This window comes from Lagenorhynchus albirostris, chromosome 3 (genome assembly GCF_949774975.1).
Source record: "Lagenorhynchus albirostris chromosome 3, mLagAlb1.1, whole genome shotgun sequence".
Classification (NCBI taxonomy): domain Eukaryota; kingdom Metazoa; phylum Chordata; class Mammalia; order Artiodactyla; family Delphinidae; genus Lagenorhynchus; species Lagenorhynchus albirostris.
Window position 1 is genome coordinate 171,150,409 of NC_083097.1, and position 21,501 is coordinate 171,171,909.

General features: G+C 52.0%; 1 protein-coding gene across 1 annotated transcript in view; it reads left to right on the top strand.

The window, feature by feature from the left end:
- The window catches only part of SPMAP2 (sperm microtubule associated protein 2), a 30,073-nt gene extending 9,082 nt beyond the window's left edge, over positions 1–20,991 (top strand). The window contains 11 exon segments of the mRNA XM_060146441.1: positions 334–460; positions 6,092–6,255; positions 7,132–7,248; positions 7,372–7,443; positions 7,944–8,005; positions 8,620–8,689; positions 10,379–10,496; positions 12,925–13,084; positions 20,398–20,544; positions 20,579–20,645; positions 20,919–20,991. Of these exon segments, the coding sequence (XP_060002424.1) occupies positions 334–460; positions 6,092–6,255; positions 7,132–7,248; positions 7,372–7,443; positions 7,944–8,005; positions 8,620–8,689; positions 10,379–10,496; positions 12,925–13,084; positions 20,398–20,544; positions 20,579–20,645; positions 20,919–20,991 (1,177 nt within the window).
- The last annotated feature ends 510 nt before the right edge of the window (positions 20,992–21,501 follow it).

Sequence of the window (21,501 nt, forward strand, 5' to 3'; positions counted from 1 at the left end):
AACACGTACTGTGTGCCAGGTGCTTTGCACCTGTGGCCTCATGCACACCTGAAGACTCTGGGGGAGGGGCTGGGGCTCAGAGCAGCAGTGGGAGAAAGGGGGTTGGTTGTGATCCAAAAGGCCGGGCCCTGGGAGGGCCAACCCTGCCCGCTTCATGAGGGGCTGGGCTTCTCGCCTGTTCTTCCTGGGCTGAGCTCTGAGAAGCCTGTGTCCATCCCCCTGTCCCATGCCAAGCGGTCAGTGGGGCTGAGGCCAGCAAGCTGGGGCGGGAGTGCTGATGGGTCGGCAGGGTCGGGGTCGCGGCTCACTCGTGTTGCCCCCTCGTCACGGCAGGCGGAAGCCCCAGCTGCAGGAGCCGCTGAAGCTGCCCGCCTTCACGCGGGTAACCTCCACGGGCACCGTGCTGAGCCACGTGGGCTGCACCATCCTGGGCATGAACACGGTGCAGCTGTACATGAAGGTCCCAGGCAGCCAAACCTATCTTTGTGAATTAGTGATTTTTTCTGGATATATACCCAGGAGTGGGATTGCTGGATCATATGGTAACTCTATATTTAGTTTTTTAAGGAACCTCCATACTGTTCTCCACAGTGGCTGCACCAATTTAAATTCTCACCAACAGTGTAGGAGGCTTCCCTTTTCTCCACACCCTCTCCAGAATTTGTTACTTGTAGACTTTTTGATGATGGGAATTCTGACAGGTGTGAGGTGATACCTCATTGTAGTTTTCATTTGCATTTCCCTGATGATTAATGATGTTGAGTGTCTTTTCATGTGTCTGTTGGCCATCGGTATGTCTTCTTTGGAAAAAATGTCTATTCAGGTCTTCTGCCCATTTTTTAATCAAAAAAATTTTTTTTTTTTTTTTTGCGGTACGCAGGCCTCTCACCGTTGTGGCCTCTCCCCTTGCGGAGCACAGGCTCCGGACGCACAGGCTCAGCGGCCATGGCTCACGGGCCCAGCGGCTCCGCGGCATGTGGGATCCTCCCGGACCAGGGCACGAACCCGTGTCCCCTGCATCGCCAGGCGGACTCGCAACCACTGCGCCACCAGGGAAGCCCCCCACCCAATTTTTTTTTCTTGACGTTGAGGTTTTTGTTAGTTTGCTTTTTCTTAGTTCCTTGATTTCCTTTTTTTTAATTGAATTATACTTGATTTACAATGTTGTGTTAGTTTCAGGTGTGTAGTAAAGTGATTCAGTTCTCTTTCTCTCTCTCTCTCTCTCTCTCTCTATATATGTATACCCTTTTTCAGATTCTTTTTCATTGTAGGTTATTACAAGTTAATGAATATAGTTCCCTGTGCTATACACTAGGCACTTGTTGTTCATCTGTTTTATATATAGTAGTTTGTAACTGCTAATCCCAAATTCCTAATTTATCCCTCTTCCACCCCATTTCTCCTTTGGCCATAAGTTTGTTTTCTATGTCTGGGAGTCTATTTCGGTTTTGTAAATAAGTTCATTTGTGTCACATTTAGATTCCACGTATCAGTGATATCATATGGTATTCGTATTTCGCTGTCTGACTTACTTAGTATGATAATCTCTAGGTCCACCAATGTTGCTGCAAATGGCATTATTTCATTCTTTTTTATGGCTCAGTAATACTCCATTGTATATATGTGCCACATCTTCTTTATCCATTCCTCTGTTGATGGACACTAAGGTTGCTTCCACGTATTGGCTACTGTAAATAGTGCTGCTAGATGTTGACTTGTATGAGCTGTTTATATATGTTGGATATTAACCCCTTATCGGTCATATCATTTGCAAATATTTTTTCTCTTTCGGTAGTCTGCGTTTTCATTTTGTGGATGGTTTCCTTTGCTATGCAAAAGATTTTAAGTTGAATTAGGTTCCATTTGTTTATTTTTGCTTTTGTTTCCTTTGCTTTAGGAGACAAATCCAAAAAAATATTGTTGAGATTTATGTCAAAGAGTGTCCTGCCTGTGTTTTCTGGTTTCTCCTCTTACATTTAGGTCTTAAAGGTCTTAAACTCCCTTTTGAGTTTGTTTTAGTGTATGGTGTTAGAGAATCTTCCAATTTCATTCTTTGACATGTACCACTCCGTGAAGAGACTGTCTTTTCTCCTTTGTATGTTCTTGCCTCCTTTGTTGTAGAGTAATTGACCAATTAATTAATTGCGTGGGTTTATTTCTGGGCTTTCTGTGCTGTTCCCTTGATCTATGTGTCTGTTTTTGTGCCACGTGTCTAGATTTTTCATTTTATTGTCTTTTGATGATCAGAAGAAGTAAAATTTAGCACGGTCATTTATGATCAGCATTTTTTTTTTTTTTTTTTTTTTTTTTTTGCGGTGCGCGGGCCTCTCACTGTTGTGGCCTCTCCCGTCGCGGAGCACAGGCTCCGGACGCGCAGGCTCAGCGGCCATGGCTCACGGGCCCAGCCGCTCCACGGCACGTGGGATCTTCCCGGACCGGGGCACGAACCCGCGTCCCCTGCATCGGCAGGCGGACTCTCAACCACTGCGCCACCAGGGAAGCCCTGATTAGCATTTTTGTGTCTTGTTCAATAAAAACCCTTTCCTACCCCAAGGGCAGAAAGGTGGCTACCTTAATTTCTTTCCATAAGTTTTAAAGTTTCGTTTTGGCCTTTAAATCCTGAATTGATTTAGAGTTGCTTTGGAGTGTGGTGTGAGGTAAGTGTGGTGGAAAGAATAGCGGTCCCCAAAGAAGCACCCATCTTAATATCTAGCCCCTGGGAACCTGTCACCTTCTATGGCCAAAGGGATGCAGACGGTGAGGCGGGCAGACTAGCCTGGTGACCCAGGTGGGCAGAACTTAATCCTGTGGGTCCTTAAAAGCTGAGACCCTCTCCCGGCTGTGGTCAGAGAAGTGAGAAGAGAATCTAAACATGAAGAGACAGGCCTTGTCTTGAATATGGAGGAAGGGGTCTGGGCTGAGACATGAGGGGGAGTCTAGATGCCGTGAGCAGCCCTCCGTTGACAGCCAGGAGGAAACAGGGACCCAGTCCCGGTACTGCGAGGAACCGAACTCTGCCGACCCCCAAGGGGGCAGGGGGACTGGTCCTCTGGAGCCTCAGGAAGGAGCCAGCCCCACCCAGTGAGACCCATCTTGGACATCTGACCTCCAGAACTGTCAGATGTTACATCCCTCCCGTTTGAGCCTCTAAGTGTGTGGTGATTCGTAGGCAGCAGTAGAAGAGGAATTCAGAGGGATCCCGTCTTATTTTCTGCTGTCTGCGTGCCCCGGGCCCAGCACCTGCAGTGAGATGTCTCCCAGCTGCTGCCCCTGTTCTCTTTCCATCCAAGTTCCAAATGCCCGTCAGCCTGTGCTAGTGCCCCTTCATTTTCTGCCCAGTGACTCTCAGCTCCGGGACTGTGATCTTCCTTGCTTCTTTACTTATCTGAGCAGCAGAAATGGACCCTGGCTCTCCTTCAAGGGCTGGCAGAGCTCTGGCCCCTGGAACGCCCTCTCCTGACCCCATATGAGCGCCTGGCTGGAAAGAGGGATGTGGGGCTACGGTGAAGCCACACCCTGCCCCTCCTATGTGACTGTGGGTGGGGGAGGCCACGTCTCAGCCTCCCTGGAGCCCGGTGCCCAGTCTGCACCCCGGGCTGTGACCAGTCCCCTCTCCTGGGGTTGTCATGGGGACAAATGCACTGCCCGATGGGCTCCCTCGTGCAGGATGGCAGACGTGGTCGCAGCTCGTCGGAAGTGGGTCTAGTGAGCCATCTCGTAGCTAAGTGGCCTTGATTGTTTTAGTGTCTTCTTAAAAAGATTTTTATCGGAGTCTAGTTGATTTACAGTGTTGTGTTAGTTTCTGCTGTACAGCAAAGTGACTCAGTTATACATATACACATATCCACTCTTTTTTTAGATTCTTTTCCCGTATAGCTTATTACAGAGTGTTGAGTGCAGTTCCCCCTGTGCTATATATTAGGTCCTTCCTAGTTATCTATTTTATATATAGGACCTTGTGTTTTATAAGCAGGCCTCACTTTTGAACAAAGATTTTGTATGGGCTTTGCAGTGATGACGGATCTCTCTGGTGGCAACAACGTGGAACTTATCTTTTTGTGAGTCACTGCGTGCCAGGTGAGGGTTTAGGACACTTCACAACGATGGGATTTCTCGAGGATCTCCCAGATTGGACCAGACGCTCTCTAAGGCCTTCCTGTCTGGGACCCGCACAGAGGTGATGGCAAGGCCACACCCAGGGGCAAAGCATCAGGGGCACGGGGGTCTTAAATGATGCATACGGCACACCCACACAGAGGGTTTGGGGGATGTGGTCCTGTGATGCCCTGAGGGGGTTTCCCAAAGGCTAGATCCCGGGATGGGGGGGCGGGAGTTGGGGCGGTGAGGACCAAGCAACTATCCTAAGAATCACTTTCTCACTTTTTTTTTCTTCTTTTTTTTGGCCGCATGGCTTGCAGGACCTTAGCTCCCTGACTAAGGATCGAACCCAGGCCCTGACAGTGAAAGCGCTGAGTCCTAACCACTGGACCACCAGGGAATTCCCATGATCACCTTCTTCTGACCATGCGAGACAGCCTATTTTGGACACCAGCTATCGCTGAAGTTACCTCTCACGAGATGCTGGGGCTGGAAGGGTATGTATCAGGGCGCTTGTGGCTGCAGGGAACAGAAAGCCCAGCTACAACTACTCAGCCTTCAGAGAACTATTTGTGTCAAGGAACAGGAAGCCCAGACACAGAAGGCTCCGGGGTCGCCAAGTCGATGATCTTTCAGCTCACGTCCTTAGACTAGCAGGTCTCATGGTCACGATGGAACAGGGAAGAACAAATCTGACTCCACGTTAGAGCTGTTTTGCTTTAACCTTTGTGCCCTGTTGCCTGTGCTTAGTCATGCTGGCTCTGCACCTTTTGTACAAGAATGTTGCCTGTAGCCTGAAATATACAGGACAGCCCTTGTCTCAGGGCTCTGACCTTTAAGAGCCCATTCATAGGGAGATAAAAAGTGCAGGACAGAGAATAACATTTGTCTTGCTGGAGGTTTACAGGAACATCATGACCAGCTTCAAGAACAAAGGATTCCAGCACCACAAAGCCTGCAACAACCTACCACGCCCCTCCCACACCTTGCCTTCAAAAAGGCTTTGCTGAAACCCTTCGGGAAATTCAGCGTTTTGGAGGCACTAGCACCCGTCTCCTTGCTCGGCCCTCTGATAAACCTTTCTCTGCTCCAAACTCTGATGTGACGGTTTGCTTGGCCTCCCTGTGCGTCGGCTACGTGGACTTGTGTCTGGTAGCAAGATGACTGCCTGTGCTCTAGACATCACACACAGTCCCAGCAATAACCAAGAAGAAGACACAGGGTCTCTTCTTCCCGTCTCGAGAGAGGACACCATCCCTCAAAGCCCCTGCAGACCTCCTCTCAGGTCCCATTCCTGAGCCAGTCCCGGGGCAGAGGTGGGACCCCTGGTGAACTGTCACACCCAGCACTGACTCCCCCATGTGAACACAAACAAGTCCTTTACTAAGAAGAAACGTAGGGTGGAGCTGGGTGTGTGCCCCAGCACCGAGCCCTGTTCCCAGGGTAACTGCTCACTCAGCAGCCCTTCCCCGAGAGCCCTCCCAGGCCCCGGGACACCAGTGAATGGGGCACTCACGGCCCCTGGCCTGGGAAGGCGACTTGCTACAAGGCTGTGCCAAACACCATGGAGAAGTCAAATCAGGGCCGAGATGCAGGGAGACCCAGGAATGGGGCTGCCTTCCCGAGGAGGAGCCCCCAGGATGTGTGCGGGCAGAGGCACGGACAAGTGCAAAGGCCCTGAGGTAGGTTCATGTTTAGGGAGCAGGAAAGCAGAGCGGCAGGAGGGGAGCGGGCAGGCTGAGGTTGGAGGGGTGGGCGGCCCCACGAGGGGTGCCCACCGCCTCAGATGCGTGGGCATGGAATGTAGGCTGAGAATGTGGGCGGGCCGTGCTCCTGTTGCCCGGTGACCACAGACAACAAGAGCAAAGCTGCAGGGCTGGGAAGGGCCCAGCACATGGGGGACCACCAGTAAAGCTCGCTCTACAGCCACCGCATGTCAGAGGCCAAGGACCAGCCAGAAAGGGGGCAGGATGACGGCACCCTGGGCCTCCAGGGCCCCACGTATGAGAACCGAGGGTCCAGGGTCCAGGGACCCCAAACTCCCCCTGAGGAGGTGACTGGGGAAGAATTCATGGACGCCCAGAACCCGGAGGAGGCCTTCGCGGAGCTGGAGAGGGTTCTGGAGAAAGACGCGGAGGAGGGCGTGCCTGAGATGAGGTGGGCAGGAGAAGCGGGCGCCCAGGCTGGGGTGGGCGGGGGTGGCCCTGGGCGTGGCTGCACTGGCCTGGGTGCTCACTCTAGGGGTGAAGTTGTCAGCACCTCGCTGCTCTGAGGAGGAAGGCGGCAAACGGCCCCTGTCCAGGTGGCAGGGGGGTCGTCGTGGAAAACCCTACGCAAACGCCAGCTTTGGAGGTGGCAGAGTTGAGAGGTCGTGAGCCCTCCATCCGACAGAAAGAAAAAGAAATGGGGGAGCGTCTCCCAACCCCCAAAGCTGAAACCATTGCAAGTACCATACATTGCCAGAAACGCTTTCGGTGGCCAGGAGGACACCCGGAAAACCGCGGGTGCTCCCTCTAGGGAGGGACCCCGTGCCCTAGTGTGTGCATGGGTTCCTCGGCTGGAACCCCTCGCCTCCTGGTCCTGGGTAAGCACGCGTCCCCTCAGGCACTGCAGAGGGGCCTTTGCCCTCCCGGCACAGTGACGGAGCTCGTGTGATGAGCGCACAGGGTGCTGTGTGATGTGGCCGGTGGGGCAGGGGACGTGTGCCGCGTAGAGGGCGGCGCTGCGCATAGGCGGGGCTCGGGGAGGGGTCCAAGCTGGGACAGGAGACTGGATGTCTTGGTGCTCTGGGGGCTTCCTGGGGGCACTGTCCATGGCTCAGCATCCCCTCTGTGGCCCTGCAGGCGGGAGCAGGTCTCTGTTCCATTTCACAAAGGAGGGAACCGAGGGCACTGGCTGGTGGCAAAGCTAGGATTTCAGATCAGGTCTTCATGGTGCCAGGGCTCTCCTCCAGAGGGTGGGGCGAGAGCACAAGGATGGTTCTACCCCGCCGGGGGAGCAAGGGCTCTGGCCTCAGCGTCCACCTTCCCTCAGCCGGCTGTCCACCTCCCAGAGGACCCCTGGCACCTCCGTGGGCTGGGAGAGGAGGAAGAAGAGGCGGCTGTTGGAGTTGGTGAAACCCAAGACCAACTGGCAAGTCTTGAAAGACAGGTGAGGTGTTGGGCGGCCTGGATGGGGGGGTCTGAGAGGGGCACGGTGCCCTCGGCAGCCTCTGGGTACCGGCCGAACCAGCGGGTCCCTGCGCAGAGGCGGGCGGGGCCCTGTCTCTCGCAGGATGGGGTGCTGCTGCAGGGGCTACGCCTAGATCTCCCCCCACATGAGGAACCTGCAGTTCTGTGTCTACTGGTGAGTCCCGCCCCCCCGCTGCCCACATCGTTGGGAAGGGGGGCCTTCACCGGAACCACCCTTCCTCTCCTGGGATAGGGCTGGGGGAAGGACTCTGCACTGGGGGCCCCGCCCCAGGATTCCCAGCTCTACCTGGAGCTCTGGACCCAGCCCCCGGCTTGAGATGGGTCTGCTCCTAGACGCCGGGCCGCTTCTCAGTTGCGCCTGTTTTTTTCCAGCTCCCTCCTTCTCTGAGCACCAGCGTTGCTCAGAATAACCTACACTCTCTGTGCTTCTGAGACTTTTCTCCCGCGTCCGTGTGTCCCTCTCTGACCTGCCTCTGCTGCCCATCTACTTACTCTCTCCTTTCTTCCCCCTGGAAGCTCTCCCTCCCTCGCCCTCCAGCTGCCCCTCTCCCCGCTGTCTGTGTTATGGGGTGCCCTGAGTTCTGCTGCTGAATGGGGCGCAGACCGCTGGGACCCTGGCTTCCCTCACGCTGAGCCCCACTGGGTGTGTTCCAGGCCATCTGTGTACTGGACAGAGAGGTTTCTTGAGGATACCACCCTCACCATCACGGTGCCCAGTAGGTTGACCTGCCTAACCCTAACTCTAACCCTAACTCCTTCTCCGCAGGGGGGCGGGCATCAGGGGGAGGGGGGCTGGCCAGGCGCCTGCGGCCGGTCACCCCCATCTCACCGTGACCTGCATCTGGCTCTGTTTGGGGAGACCGAGGGGTCTCCCAGCCCAACCCTCCCAGGGGTCCCTGCGGGACTGCCCCTCCCCCATCTCCCAGGAGCGCCTCCACCCCCAGTCTTCCAGGGGTCTCCTCTCTGGAGTCTGTCCCCAAGCTGGAGGCTGGTCCTGGTAGGGGTGAGGGGGGTAAGCTCTCCAGGGGAAATCACAGTTTGCATCTCAGTCAAAGTGGGGTCAGTACTAGAAAACTCATTTCTGGAGAGCCACTCAGGGCGAGTTCTCTCTTGGGTTTAGAATCCCCTGCAGTGAGCACGGAGGCCCCTGGAGCCCAGGCCCGTCCTGCAGAGGAGCCTGAGCCCCCGTTCCCCCCGACCCCTGTGTGCCCCGCGGTCCCCTGGTGAGGGTGTCTGCTGTGAGCTGTCCCTTGTGTGAAGCTGGATTCAGGAGGAGGGAAGCCCTCGGGGAGGGGCAGGTTTCCAGGGAGCTGTTTCCCCTTTTGTGCAGAGGTGTCCCGCCGGTTGGCGGAGCTGGCCCGACCTAAGAGGTTCTACTCAGAGTATTACAACAACAACAGGTAGGGGGCGGCCGGGCAGGGACCCCTTTTCCTCGGGGCTTGCAGGGGAGGGTCCAGGTCCTGGGACCAGGAGACCCATTCACGCCGGCCAGGCAGTGAGCCTTTGAAGCTCAGCTACCCAGACAGGGCGCAGGAGGCTCTCAGGGCTGCAGGGCAGGTGCTGGTGTCGCTCTGGGCAGCTGGCGGTTGTGAGACTGATGGTTTTAGGCGCCTGCCTCCTGGCACGATTCTGTCTCAGTTCTTGCGCCTTCCACCCTTGCTGATGTGGGATCTGGTGTTATTAGACACAGACTGGTTTCCTATCTCACGCATGTGTGGAAAGGAAAACATGCCCGAGAGCCCCACTCACCCATGTTGACAGGCTCCAGCCACCGTTTCTGTGGCCGTCATTGTGACCACAACTTCTCACCTTAATGCTGGTTGGAGCGTAATCTGGAGGCATTTCTGTGTGACCTGTAATCTGGGGTGGCCTCTGTGATCTGTAATCTGCAGGGTGACCTCTGTGACCTGTAATCTGGAATGACCTCTGTGTGATCTGTAATCTGGGGTGGCCTCTGTGATCTGTAATCTGGGGTGACCTCTGTGTGATCTGTAATCTGGGAGGGTGACCTCTGTGTGATCTGTAATCTGGGGTGGCCTCTGTCATCTGTAATCTGGGGTGACCTCTGTGTGATCTGTAATCTGAATGACCTCTGTGTGATCTGTAATCTGGGGTGACCTCTGTGTGATCTGTAATCTGGGGGGGTGACCTCTGTGTGACTTGTAATCTGGGGTGACCTCTGTGTGACCTGTAATCTGGGGGGTGACCTCTGTGTGATCTGTAATCTGGGGGGTGACCTCTGTGTGATCTGTGATCTGGAATGACCTCTGTGTGACCTGTAATCTGGGGTGACCTCTGTGTGACCTGTAATCTGGGGCATGACCTCTGTGTGGCCTGTAATCTGGGGGGTGACCTCTGTGCGGCCTGTAATCTGGGGGGTGACTTCTGTGATCTGTAATCTGGGGTGACCTCTGTGCGGCCTGTAATCTGGGGGGTGACCTCTGTGCGGCCTGTAATCTGGGGTGACCTCTGTGTGATCTGTAATCTGGGGTGACCTCTGTGCGGCCTGTAATCTGGGGGGTGACTTCTGTGATCTGTAATCTGGGGTGACCTCTGTGTGATCTGTAATCTGGGGTGACCTCTGTGCGGCCTGTAATCTGGGGTGACCTCTGTGTAAACCGCCTCATGGAGCACAGCCAGTCATGGATGGCCCCGGTCGGGCTTCTGGTCGGGCTGACAGCATTTATCCACTGCATTCCAGCCTCAGAGATGTGAAAATAAGAGTCTGCCTCGGCTCAGTGAAATACGGCTGTTTCTGGGGCAGAGGCGGAGCCGAGACCCGATTTTAGGAGGTGGGGTGGTGGCAGGGCTGACTTTCATCCCTTCGATCCACCTCCTGACCCCAGCCTGATGGTGGGAGTAGGGGAGACGGCTGGGAGGGGACTACCAGGGAGAGGGTCGCTCCATCCTTGAGAATAGGGGGCTCAGTTAGGGATTCTTTTAGGAACCCCTCTTGGAGGTATTTTGAAAACCCTGCACTGCACCAGGCTCTCCCTGAGCCCCAGAGTCAGAGAGGAATCGTATACACACAAGCACACAGACATGGCCCCGGGCGGCGGGTTAGGGTCTCAGGCCTGCCTCTCCCTTAGGACCACCCCCATCTGGCCCATTCCCCGGTCCACCCTGGAGTACCAAGCGTCCGACCGCCTGCGGGAACTGGCCACCCCGAAGGTCCGGAGTAACATCTGGAGTATACACATGTCTGAGGTGGGTGCCCTTCTCCCCCTGGCGGGGGCTCAGCGGCTCCGGAAGGACAAGAGGCAACAGACGTGTGACTGCTTCCCTGAACCATCGGGAGTCACCGGGCTTTGTTCAAGAAAAGGCGTTACTTTCCTGCCCCGGGCCTTGAAGGCAGTGCAGGGACCGCCCTCCGCTGCCTGTCAGCTCGGAGGGGAGCCGGAGCAGGGCGGCCGGACAACGGCGGTTCAGAGGTGACATTGGAGTTCAGTCCATTCTCAGTCTGGTCCTTTGCGCTCCTCCAGTTGAGGCCCCCCCCCCCCGCCCCGCCCCGGCTCAGGCCCGACTCCGCCCCGGCGGCCCGCAGCTACCCTGCGGCACATGCGCGCTGCCCCGCCCTGGGCCAGCAGCACGGAGTCCTGCTCCCCTGGGAGGGGCTGCCGTGGGGGCGTCTCGCACCCACCGAAGGACACGTGCTTGTTTCTGGGTTTTGGTTCCCGCACACACGGCTGCCGTGAGAATCTGGGTCTCTGTGGGATACGTTGCCGTATATCCAGGGTCAACACCCAGAAGCGGGGTCCTGGCCAGGAGGCCTGTCCGACTTTATCAGAGACTGACCACCTGCTCCCACAGTGGCCGCCCCGTCTGGCACCGTGTGTCCATTTGCTGATTTGTCCGTTTATTCCTTTACGGCCGGCCGCCCCGTCAGGTGTGCGGTGGGACGGCCTTGTGGTTTAATGTGCGTTGGATCCGTGCCTTTTCATGTGGTTGTTTGACAGAACCCCAACTTGGACACTTTTACGACTAAACGCAGACAACACACTGCTTCTCCCAGAAACTCTTCATGTGGATTTCTAACAGGCGAGGGTAGTTTAAAACCCCTAACAACAAAGATCCCACTGAAAGAATTTAACAATAATACCTTAGTGTCCAAATACCCAGTCCATGTTCCGTTTCCCCAGTTGTCTCAAAAAAAGGCTTCAGGGCTTCCCTGGTGGCGCAGTGGTTGGGAGTCCGCCTGCCGATGCAGGGGACGCGGGTTCGTGCCCCGGTCCGGGAAGATCCCACATGCCGCGGAGCGGCTGGGCCCGTGAGCCATGGCCGCTGAGCCTGCGCGTCCGGAGCCTGTGCTCCGCAACGGGAGAGGCCACAACAGTGAGAGGCCCGCGTACCAAAAAAAAAAAAAAGGCTTCAGCAGTCAGTTTGGTTGGATCGGCATCCGGAGGAGGGTCTGGCCCCACCTCTTACCTGGAGACATACCTGCTGTTTTCCTGGACCGTGCCTTGCCTTTGCCAGTTTAGCCTTCGAGTCCTTCTGTGCTCCAACACCCTCTGTGGCTCCCCAGTGCCCCGTGAAAACCAGCAGGATGGGGCCTTCTCCATCCCTACTACCCCATGTGCCCCCTGTTGGACTAAATGCAGGTCCCTCAACAAGCCCCTGGGCTTTGGCATGTGCAGCTGGGCATGTTCCTGCCCAGGCTGGTGGGGCCCCCATCCGACACCCCTTCTTGCTCCTTCCCAGCCCCTTTCACATGTGCTCTGGATGGGCTGTCATCCTTCCCTTAAACGTGAGCTCCCTGAGGACATGTGTCCGTGTCTGCTGTGGCCTTACTGCAGAGCTGGCCTTGCCCCCAGCAGGGCACGAAGCAGTCGTCGATATTCTTCGAATGCATGGATAAGTGACTGTTTCCCTGCCTGTCACCCCTGCAGACGGGGGGCCCCTTGAGGGCAGGACCGCAGGCTGACTCAACCGCCTCATCTGGTGACCTGAGCTGTGGGGGCCATCCGGGTGGGAAGAGAAGGAGGGGAAGAAAGGAGAGGGGACAGAGGGGGTGGTTGAGAGGGGCGTGAAATTGTAAGCGCCAGGACGTCTTTGACAAGAGTAGTGTCTGTGATTTCTCAGCAGGACACTTTCAGGAGGAAAGGGACTCATCTTTCAGTCTCCCTAGAGAACATTACAGCCAATCCTCTGCCTCTGGGCAGTCTCCTACCCAAAGTGCACCCAGCAGAGAGCTTTTGTAAAACATTAAATGTTACACACACACCAAGTGCTTGTACAATTCACCCTCCTACCAACCACGTATCGGGATCTCTCTCCTCCCACCTTCCTGCCAGGGCTTGATAACGCCAGACTTTTTCACTTTTGCCAAATTTGTTGGCATGGAGTGATAGTTGGCTGTTTTAATTTACATTTCCCTGGCACACAGAGAGGATTATTGATCCTTTGGGTTTACTTTCCTGCACGATTAACTCAGTTTCCTATTGATTTTTCATGTTATTGATTTAGAGAAGCTCTTTATTTATGATGGCTACTACTAATCCTTTGCTGAACACACTGCAAACTAACTTCTTCCCAGTCAGTCTTTTGTCTTTCAGTGTTGCCTTCAGGGTCTTTCTGAACCAGGGGCCATGAGGAATCATGGGCTGCTTTACTCCTTCCCCTCTAATTCTGTTTCTAGGTGTCCCAAGTGTCCAGGGCAGCCCGGATGGCCACCCCCAGTCTGAGGATCATCCAGCTGGCAAAGCCCAGGGCTCCAGCCGCCCTGCGGGAAGAGTGGGACCCCATGCCAAAACCCAAGCCACACGTGTCAGACTATAACCGTCTCCTTCACCTGGCCAGTAAGCAGGTCCCCGGGGATTCGGCATCTTATGAAGCAGCCTTCCCCACTGGACGCGGGTGGGGGCAGCCAGTCAACTTGGACCTGCTTCTGCCAGATTTGTGCTTCCCTAGCTCCACCTGCACTGCAGACCAGCTGTCCAGATCCCTGTGGGCAGTTCATCTGTGGCCTGCATGGCCTCCCTGGGGGCTGGCAGAGGGAATCGCTCCCTCTGGGTGGGGGGGTCGGTTTGTGGGTCTCCCAGCACAGCAAGTGGGTGCAGAAGGGAAATTTGGGGTGCAGGGCCAGGGCCAAAAGAACCAAGCGGGGGCACAAGGGCTCTTTACATGATGTTGGCCTGACTCTCTTCCTGTCCTTTATTTTATTTATTTTTTTATACAGCAGGTTCTTATTAGTCATCCATTTTATACACATCAGTGTATACATGTCAATCCCGATCGTCCAATTCAGCACACACACACACCCCCCGCGGCTTTCCCCTTTGGTGTCCGTACGTTTGTTCTCTACATCTGTGTCTCAACTCCTGCCCTGCAAAACGGTTCATCTGTACCATTTTTCTAGGTTCCACATAGATGCATTAATATACGATATTTGTTTTTCTCTTTCTGACCTACTTCACTCTGTATGACAGTCTCTAGATCCATCCATGTCTCAACAAATGACCCAATTTCATTCCTTTTTATGGCTGAGTAATATTCCATTGTATATATGTACCACAACTTCTTTATCCATTAGTCTGTCGATGGGCATTTAGGTTGCTTCCATGACCTGGCTATTGTAAATAGTGCTGCAGTGAACATTGGGTTGCGTGCGTCTTTTTTTTTTTTTTTTTTTTTTTTTTTGCGGTACGCGGGCCTCTCACCGTTGTGGCCTCTCCCGTTGTGGAGCACAGGCTCCGGACATGCAGGCTTAGCGGCCATGGCTCACGGGCCCAGCCGCTCCGCGGCATGTGGGATCTTCCCGAACCGGGGTATGAACCCGCGTCCCCTGCATCGGCAGGCGGACTCTTAACCACTGCGACACCAGGGAAGCCCGCGTGCGTCTTTTTTTTTTGTGTGTGTGGTACGCGGGCCTCTCACTGTTGTGGCCTCTCCCGTTGCGGAGCACAGGCTCCAGACACACAGGCTCAGCGGCCATGGCTCACAGGCCCAGCCGCTCCGTGGCATGTAGGATCTTCCCAGACCAGGGCTCGAACCCGTGTCCCCTGCATTGGCAGGCAGATTCTCAACCACTGTGCCACCAGGGAAGTGCCCTGTTGGTATCATCTTTAATTTCTTTCATCAGTGTCTTATAGTTTTCTGCATACAGGTCTTTTGTCTCCCTAGGTAGGTTTATTCCTAGGTATTTTATTCTTTTTGTTGCAGTGGTAAATGGGAGTGTTTCCTTAATTTCTCTTTCAGAGTTTTCATCATTAGTGTATAGGAATGCAAGAGATTTCTGTGCATTAATTTTGTATCCTGTAACTTTACCAAATTCATTGATTAGCTCTAGCAGTTTTCTGGTAGCATCCTTAGGATTCTCTATGTATAGTGTCATGTCATCTGCAAACAGGGACAGTTTTACTTCTTTTCCAATTTGTATTCCTTTTATTTCTTTTTCTTCTCTGACTGCCTTGGCTAGGACTTCCAAAACTATGTTGAATAATAGTGGTGAGAGTGGACATCCTTGTCTTGTTCCTGATCTTAGAGGAAATGCTTTCAGTTTTTCACCATTGAGAACGATGTTGGCTGTGGGTTTGTCATATATGGCCTTTATTATGTTGAGGTAGGTTCCCTCTATGCCCACTTTCTGGAGAGTTTTTATCATAAATGGGTGTTGAATTTTGTCAACAGCTTTTTCTCTATCTATTGAGATGATCATATGGTTTTTCTTCTTCAATTTGTTAATGTGGTGTATCACAGTGATTGATTTGCATATATTGAAGAATCCTTGCACCCCTGGGATAAATCCCACTTGATCATGGTGTATGGTCCTTTTAAAGTGTTGTCGGATTCTGTTTGCTAGTATTTTGTTGAGGATTTTTGCATCTATATTCATCAGTGATATTGGTCTGTAATTTTCTTTTTTTGTAGTATCTTTGGTTTTGATATCAGGGTGATGGTGGCCTCATAGAATGAGTTTGGGAGTGTTCCTTCCTCTGCAATTTTTTGGAAGAGTTTGAGAAGGATGGGTGTTAGCTCTTTTCTAAATGTTTGATACTATTCACCTGTGAAGCCATCTGGTCCTGGGCTTTTGTTTGTTGGCAGATTTTTAATCACAGTTTCAATTTCATTCCTTGTGATTTGCCAGTTCATATTTTCTATTTTTTCCTGGTTCAGTCTTGGAAGGTTATACCTTTCTAAGAATTTGTCCATTTCTTCCAGGTTGTCCATTTTATAGGCATAGCGTTGCTTGTAGTAGTCTCTTAGGATGCTTTGTATTTCTGCGGTGTCCGTTGTAACTTCTTTTTCATTTCTAATTCTATTGATTTGAGTCCTCTCCCTCTTTTTCCTGATGAGTCTGGGTAAAGATTTATCAATTTTGTTTATCTTCTCAAAGAACCAGCTTTTAGTTTTATTGATCTTTGCTATTGTTTTCTTTGTTTCTATTTCATTTATTTCTGCTCTGATCTTTATGACTTCTTTCCTTCTGCTAACTTTGGGTTTTGTTTGTTCTTCTTTCTCTAGTCCTTTAGGTGTAAGTTTAGATTGTTTATTTGAGATTTTTCTTGTTTCTTGAGGTAGGCTTCTATAACTATAAACTTCCCTCTTAGAACTGCTTTTGCTGCATCCCATAGGTTTTGGATCATCGTGTTTTCATTATCATTTGTCTCTAGGTATTTTTTGATTTCCTCTTTGATTTCTTCAGTGATCTCTTGGTTATTTAGTAATGTATTGTTTAGCTTCCATGTGTTTGTGTTTTTTACATTTTTTTCCCCTGTAATTGATTTCTAATGTCATAGCGTTGTGGTCAGAAAAGATGCTTGATATGATTTCAATTTTCTTAAATTTACTGAGGCTTGATTTGTGACCCAAGATGTGATCTATCCTGGAGAATGTTCCATGCGCACTTGAGAAGAAAGTGTAATCTGCTGTTTTTGGATGGAATGTCCTATAAATATCAATTAAATCTATCTGGTCTATTGTGTCATTTAAAGCTTCTGTTTCCTTATTTATTTTCATTTTGGATGATCTGTCCATTGGTGTAAGTGAGGTGTTAAAGTCCCCCACTATTAGTGTGTTACCGTCGATTTCCTCTTTTAGAGCTGTTAGCAGTTGCCTTATGTATTGAGATGCTCCTATGTTGGGTGCATATATATTTATAATTGTTATATCTTCTTGGATTGATCCCTTGATCATTATGTAGTGTCCTTCCTTGTCTCTTGTAACATTCTTATTTTAAAGTCTATTTTATCTGATATGAGTATTGCTACTCCAGCTTTCTTTTGATTTCCATTTGCATGGAATATCTTTTTCCATCCCCTCGCTTTCAGTCTGTATGTGTCCCTAGGTCTGAAGTGGGTCTCTTGTAGACAGCATATGTATGGGTTATGTTTTTGTATCTATTCAGCAAGCCTGTGTCTTTTGGTTGGAGCATTTAATCCATTCACGTTTAAGGTAATTATCGATATGTATGTTCCTATGACCATTTTCTTAATTGTTTTGGGTTTGTTTTTGGAGGTCCTTTGCTTCTCTTGTGTTTCCCACTTAAAGAAGTTCCTTTAGCATTTGTTGTAGAGCTGGTTTGGTGGTGCTGAATTCTCTTAGCTTTTGCTTGTCTGTAAAGCTTTTGATTTCTCCATCGAATCTGAATGAGATCCTTGCCAGGTAGAGTAATCTTGGTTGTAGGTTCTTCCCTTTCATCACTTTAAGTATATCATGCCACTCCCTCTGTCTTGTAGAGTTTCTGCTGAGAAATGAGCTGTTAACCTTATGGGGATTCCCTTGTATGTTGTCATTTTTCCCTTGCTGCTTTCAATAATTTTTCTTTGTCTTTAATTTTTGCCAACTTGATTACTATGTGTCTCGGCATGTTTCTCCTTGGATTTTTCCTGTATGGGACTCGCTGTGCTTCCTGGACTTGGGTGGCTATTTCCTTTCGCATGTTAGGGAAGTTTTCAACTATAATCTCTTCAAATATTTTCTCTGGTCCTTTCTCTCTCTCTTCTCCTTCTGGGACCCCTATAATGCGAATGTTGTTGCGTTTAATGTTGCCCCAGAGGTCTCTTAGGCTGTCTTCATTTCTTTTCATTCTTTTTTCTTTATTCTGTTCCGCAGCAGTGAATTCCACCATTCTGTCTTCCAGGTCACTTATCCGTTCTTCTGCCTCAGTTATTCTGCTATTGATTCCTTCTAGTGTAGTTTTCATTTCAGTTATTGTATTGTTCATCTCTGTTTGTTTGTTCTTTCATTCTTCAGGTCTTTGTTAAACATTTCTTGCGTCTTCTCAGTCTTTGCCTCCATTCTTTTTCTGAGGTCCTGGATCATCTTCACTATCATTATTCTGAATTCTTTTTCTGGAAGGTTGTCTATCTCTACTCCATTTAGTTGTTTTTCTGGGGTTTTATCTTGTTCCTTCATCTGGTACATAGCCCTCTGCCTTTTCATCTTGTCTGTCTTTCTGTGAATGTGGTTTTTGTTCCACAGGCTGCAGGATTGTAGTTCTTCTTGCTTCTGCTGTCTGCCCTCTGGTCCGGCCCGCAGTCCCCAGGAGTGTCGCGGCTTCGGCTGCTGGGGGCCCTCCAGAGCCAGCAACCTCAGTGAGGCCGCCCTCCCCTCGGGCTCCGGGGCAGTTCAGTGACGGTGGAGGGAAGAGACCCCGAGCCAGGAGTTCCAGCTCTGTGGAAATGCGGGCTGCATTCTGGGCCTCTTCCTGTCCTTTAAAACAAAGGACATACCTGGTTCCCCCACAACAAAAGTAAAATGCACTAATTGTAGAGAGTTTGAAAAATGCAGAAGAGCATGAATAAAGGAATCTTGCCACCCAAAGGTAGTCAGAGGCTTAGGAAAATTCACTGTGTATCCCTGGCTCCTGGCACGTGGTCACCAGAGAGCTTGATTGGCTGTTTTGGTATAATCTGCTGTGTCCTATTTTCTCCGTTTCCTGTTTCCTTTTTTTTTTTGCGGGGGAGGTGGTTATTGATTTGCAGCAGCTCTTTATATAAGATGATCACTCACCCTATGTCGAGCACGTTGCAAAATAACTTCTTCCCAGTCTTTTTTCTTTCGAGCTTGCTTGTGGGATCTTTTGTTTGTTTGTTTATTCATTCATTCGTCTGTTCCCTTAATATTTGTTAAAGTATTTGTTGAATTTGTTATGACTGGTTAAATGAACAGAAACACAAATACACACACACTTCTCTCTCAAACCATCTTGTCTCACACACATATGCATGAACACACACATCTGGAATATAATAAGCACATGTACATTTGTACCTACACACGCGTGTATATTCATCCAGGCTTCAGGAGCACATAGCAATGCACATCCGTGTGTGTATGGATAAAACTGGTGTAGGGCTGTGTTTTTCAAACCGCAGACTTCCACCCATTGATGGTTGTGACCAGCATTTAAGAAGTGAAGTGAGGATACATGCAGTGCAGGGACCACGCGGAGTGGGCACTGGTCCATGCCGTTTTGCATTTGTGGGTACTGTGTGGCCGTGGACCAGTCACACTCTCAGGCTGTGACCAGAAGATTTTCGGAGCCCAGATGTTACAACAAAGGGAATGCCCCTGAGTCTCCCTGAGGACTCCCAGAAAGGTGGGCTCTGGGCAGGTCCTCCCGAGGTCCCCCAGCCCCTCCCTTTTGGGGGCCCCCGCACATGTCACCTGCCCAGGAGTTGTAGTCCAGCCTGAGGCTGGTGGAAGGGCCCCCCTTCTTTTCACCGAGGGCCTCTCCCCCGAGCTGTGGGTTGTCTGCTGACTAGGGGGAGGGCCCTTTTGCGATTGCAGGGCGTTGGGGCAAAGAGGAGTTTGGAAAGGCAGCCCTCAAAACCGAGGGGCCCAAAGTTAAGGCAGTGGTCACCGGTGGCCACCAGTGGTCACCTCTCTCCTGGTCCCCATGCAGGCCATGCCCCGTGGCTCCCACCGTGGAGGAAGGGGTGGCGGAGAGGTGGCGAAGGGGGCTGAGCAGGAGAAGGGCCGGGGGTCCCGGCAGGTGAACGGAGGGGGCTGGCTGAGCCACAGGTCTACTCTGAGAGCTGTCTGTCCACGACTAAAGTGGAATGGAAGCCAATCCATCCATTGATTTAAGTCAATGAACAGATTTTATTAAAATTAAACAATGATAAAAGTCCAGCCCATATCGGGTACTGGTCCCATGTGGCTGGTGGGACCCTGTGGAGAGGGCCCAGCTGGGGCTGCAGGTACAGGGGCAGCAGGGGCTGCCTGAGCCCCTTCCTCACCCCCAGCCCCCAGGGTACCTTTTTCTGCTCCCTCTGAGCCCCCCATCTGGGACCCATCGCCATTTGAAATATTTTTTCTTTACAGTTCACCCTTTCACAGTGCACAATTCAATATTTTCCAGTATGTTCACAGAGCTGTGCACCCACCACCACAATCAATTTTATTTTATATTATTTATGTCATTTAAAAAATCATATATATTTTTTTTAATTTATTTTTTATTCAAGTATAGCTGATTTACAGTGTTGTTAATTTCTGCTGTACACCAAATGACTCAATTATACACATATATATATTCTTTTTCATATCCTTTTCCATTATGGTTTATCACAGGATATTGAATATAGTTCCCTGTGCTATATAGTAAGACCTTGTTGTTTATCCATCCTATATATAATAGTTTGCATCTGCTAATCCCAAACTTCCAATCCATCCCTCCCCCTCTCCACCTCCCCCTTGGCAACGACAAGTCTGTCCTCTATGTCCCACACAGTCGATTTTAGAACACTCCATCCCCCCAAAAGTGAAGCCCCGTCCCCATGAGCAGTCACCCCCATCCCCTCCCCAAGCCCCTGACAACCAGGAACCCACTCTCTGTCTGTGGACTGGCCTGTTCTGGACGTTTCCCATCAATGGAATCACACACCGTGTGTCCTTCTGTGTCTGGTTTCTCCCACTGCATCGTGTCCTCAAGGTCCATCCATGTGGTAGCGAGTGTCAGGGCTTCACCCCTTTTCATGGCTGAGTGATGCTCCCATGTGTGGAGGGACATGTTTGTTTATCCATCATCTGTTGACAGACAGGCCATTAAACTTGGGAGCTCTGACCCCGAAGGCTGATCTCCGCGGGGCGAGGCGGGGGTGGTGGTGGCTGCATGCCCCAGGCTCCGGCGTCTGACACCACCCCCTTCTCCCGCCCTCTCCAGTGCCCAAGCCCCAGTCGGACAAGTGTGTTTCTGACCGAGACCCACGCTGGGAGGTGCTGGAGGCCACCAAGAAGGCGGTGGCCAGTCCCCGCATCGTCTCCCTGGCCAAACCCAAAGTGCGGAGGGACCTGAGCGAGGACTACGACCCCTACCGCGTCTCTCCAGCCTCCCTGGTGGCTCGTGCGTCCCCTCGCCTGCACGAGCTTGCCACCCCCAAGAGCATCACCAAAAAAGCATGAGCAGCCCAGGTCTGGCCCCTCAGCCCGTTCCCAGTAAACACTCAAGTGCAGCCTGACCCTGTGTGTGGCTCTGATCACTTTGGCCTGGAGCCGGGAGGGCAGCGGGGGCCCGGAGGAGACAGTAGTAATAATGTTTATGTTTGCATCTAACCTGCAATCCTGCAGCCCTTTTTCCCCAGTCACGTTCCCCTGGCGTCGCCAGCCCCTCGAGTGGCAGACTCCACGCTCTCCCACGTCAGAATTTTCCCTCTGAACCACTTCTGTCCCAACTTGCTTATCCAGCCGCATCCTGGGCGCCCACAGCCCCTCAAACTCAGTGACCTCCGTAAGAAACCAGCTGATGCCTGCTGCGTGATGATGATCTTTGCAGTGACCCGACGGGGGGACTGTCAGTGTCACCCCTGTGCTGAGGTGGAGGCTGAGGGTCACAGAGTTTGTGAAAGACCCACCAGAGTTTCCCACGGCAGCTGGGACAACTCACCATGAACCGGGGGCTGAAAACCACACAGATGGGTTCTCTGACAGTCCTGGAGGTCAGGAGTCCGGCTCGGGTCTCACGGGGCTAAATGCAGGCGTGGGCAGGGCCGGTCCTTCCGGAGGCTCCAACGGAGCATCGGTTCCCGCCTTTTCCAGCTTCTAGAGGCGCCGCATCCCTGGCTCACGGCCCCCCCTGTATCCTCACAGCCAGCAGCGCAGCGTCTCCCGTCTCTCTCTGCCTCTGACCCTCCCGCCTCCCTCTTATAAGGACCCTGGGATGATGCTGGACGTCTCGGGGAATCCAGGGTCATCCCCGTCTCAGGAGCCTTAACTTAATCCCAGCTGCAAAGTCCCCTCTACCCTGTGAGGCGACACATCCGCAGGGCCC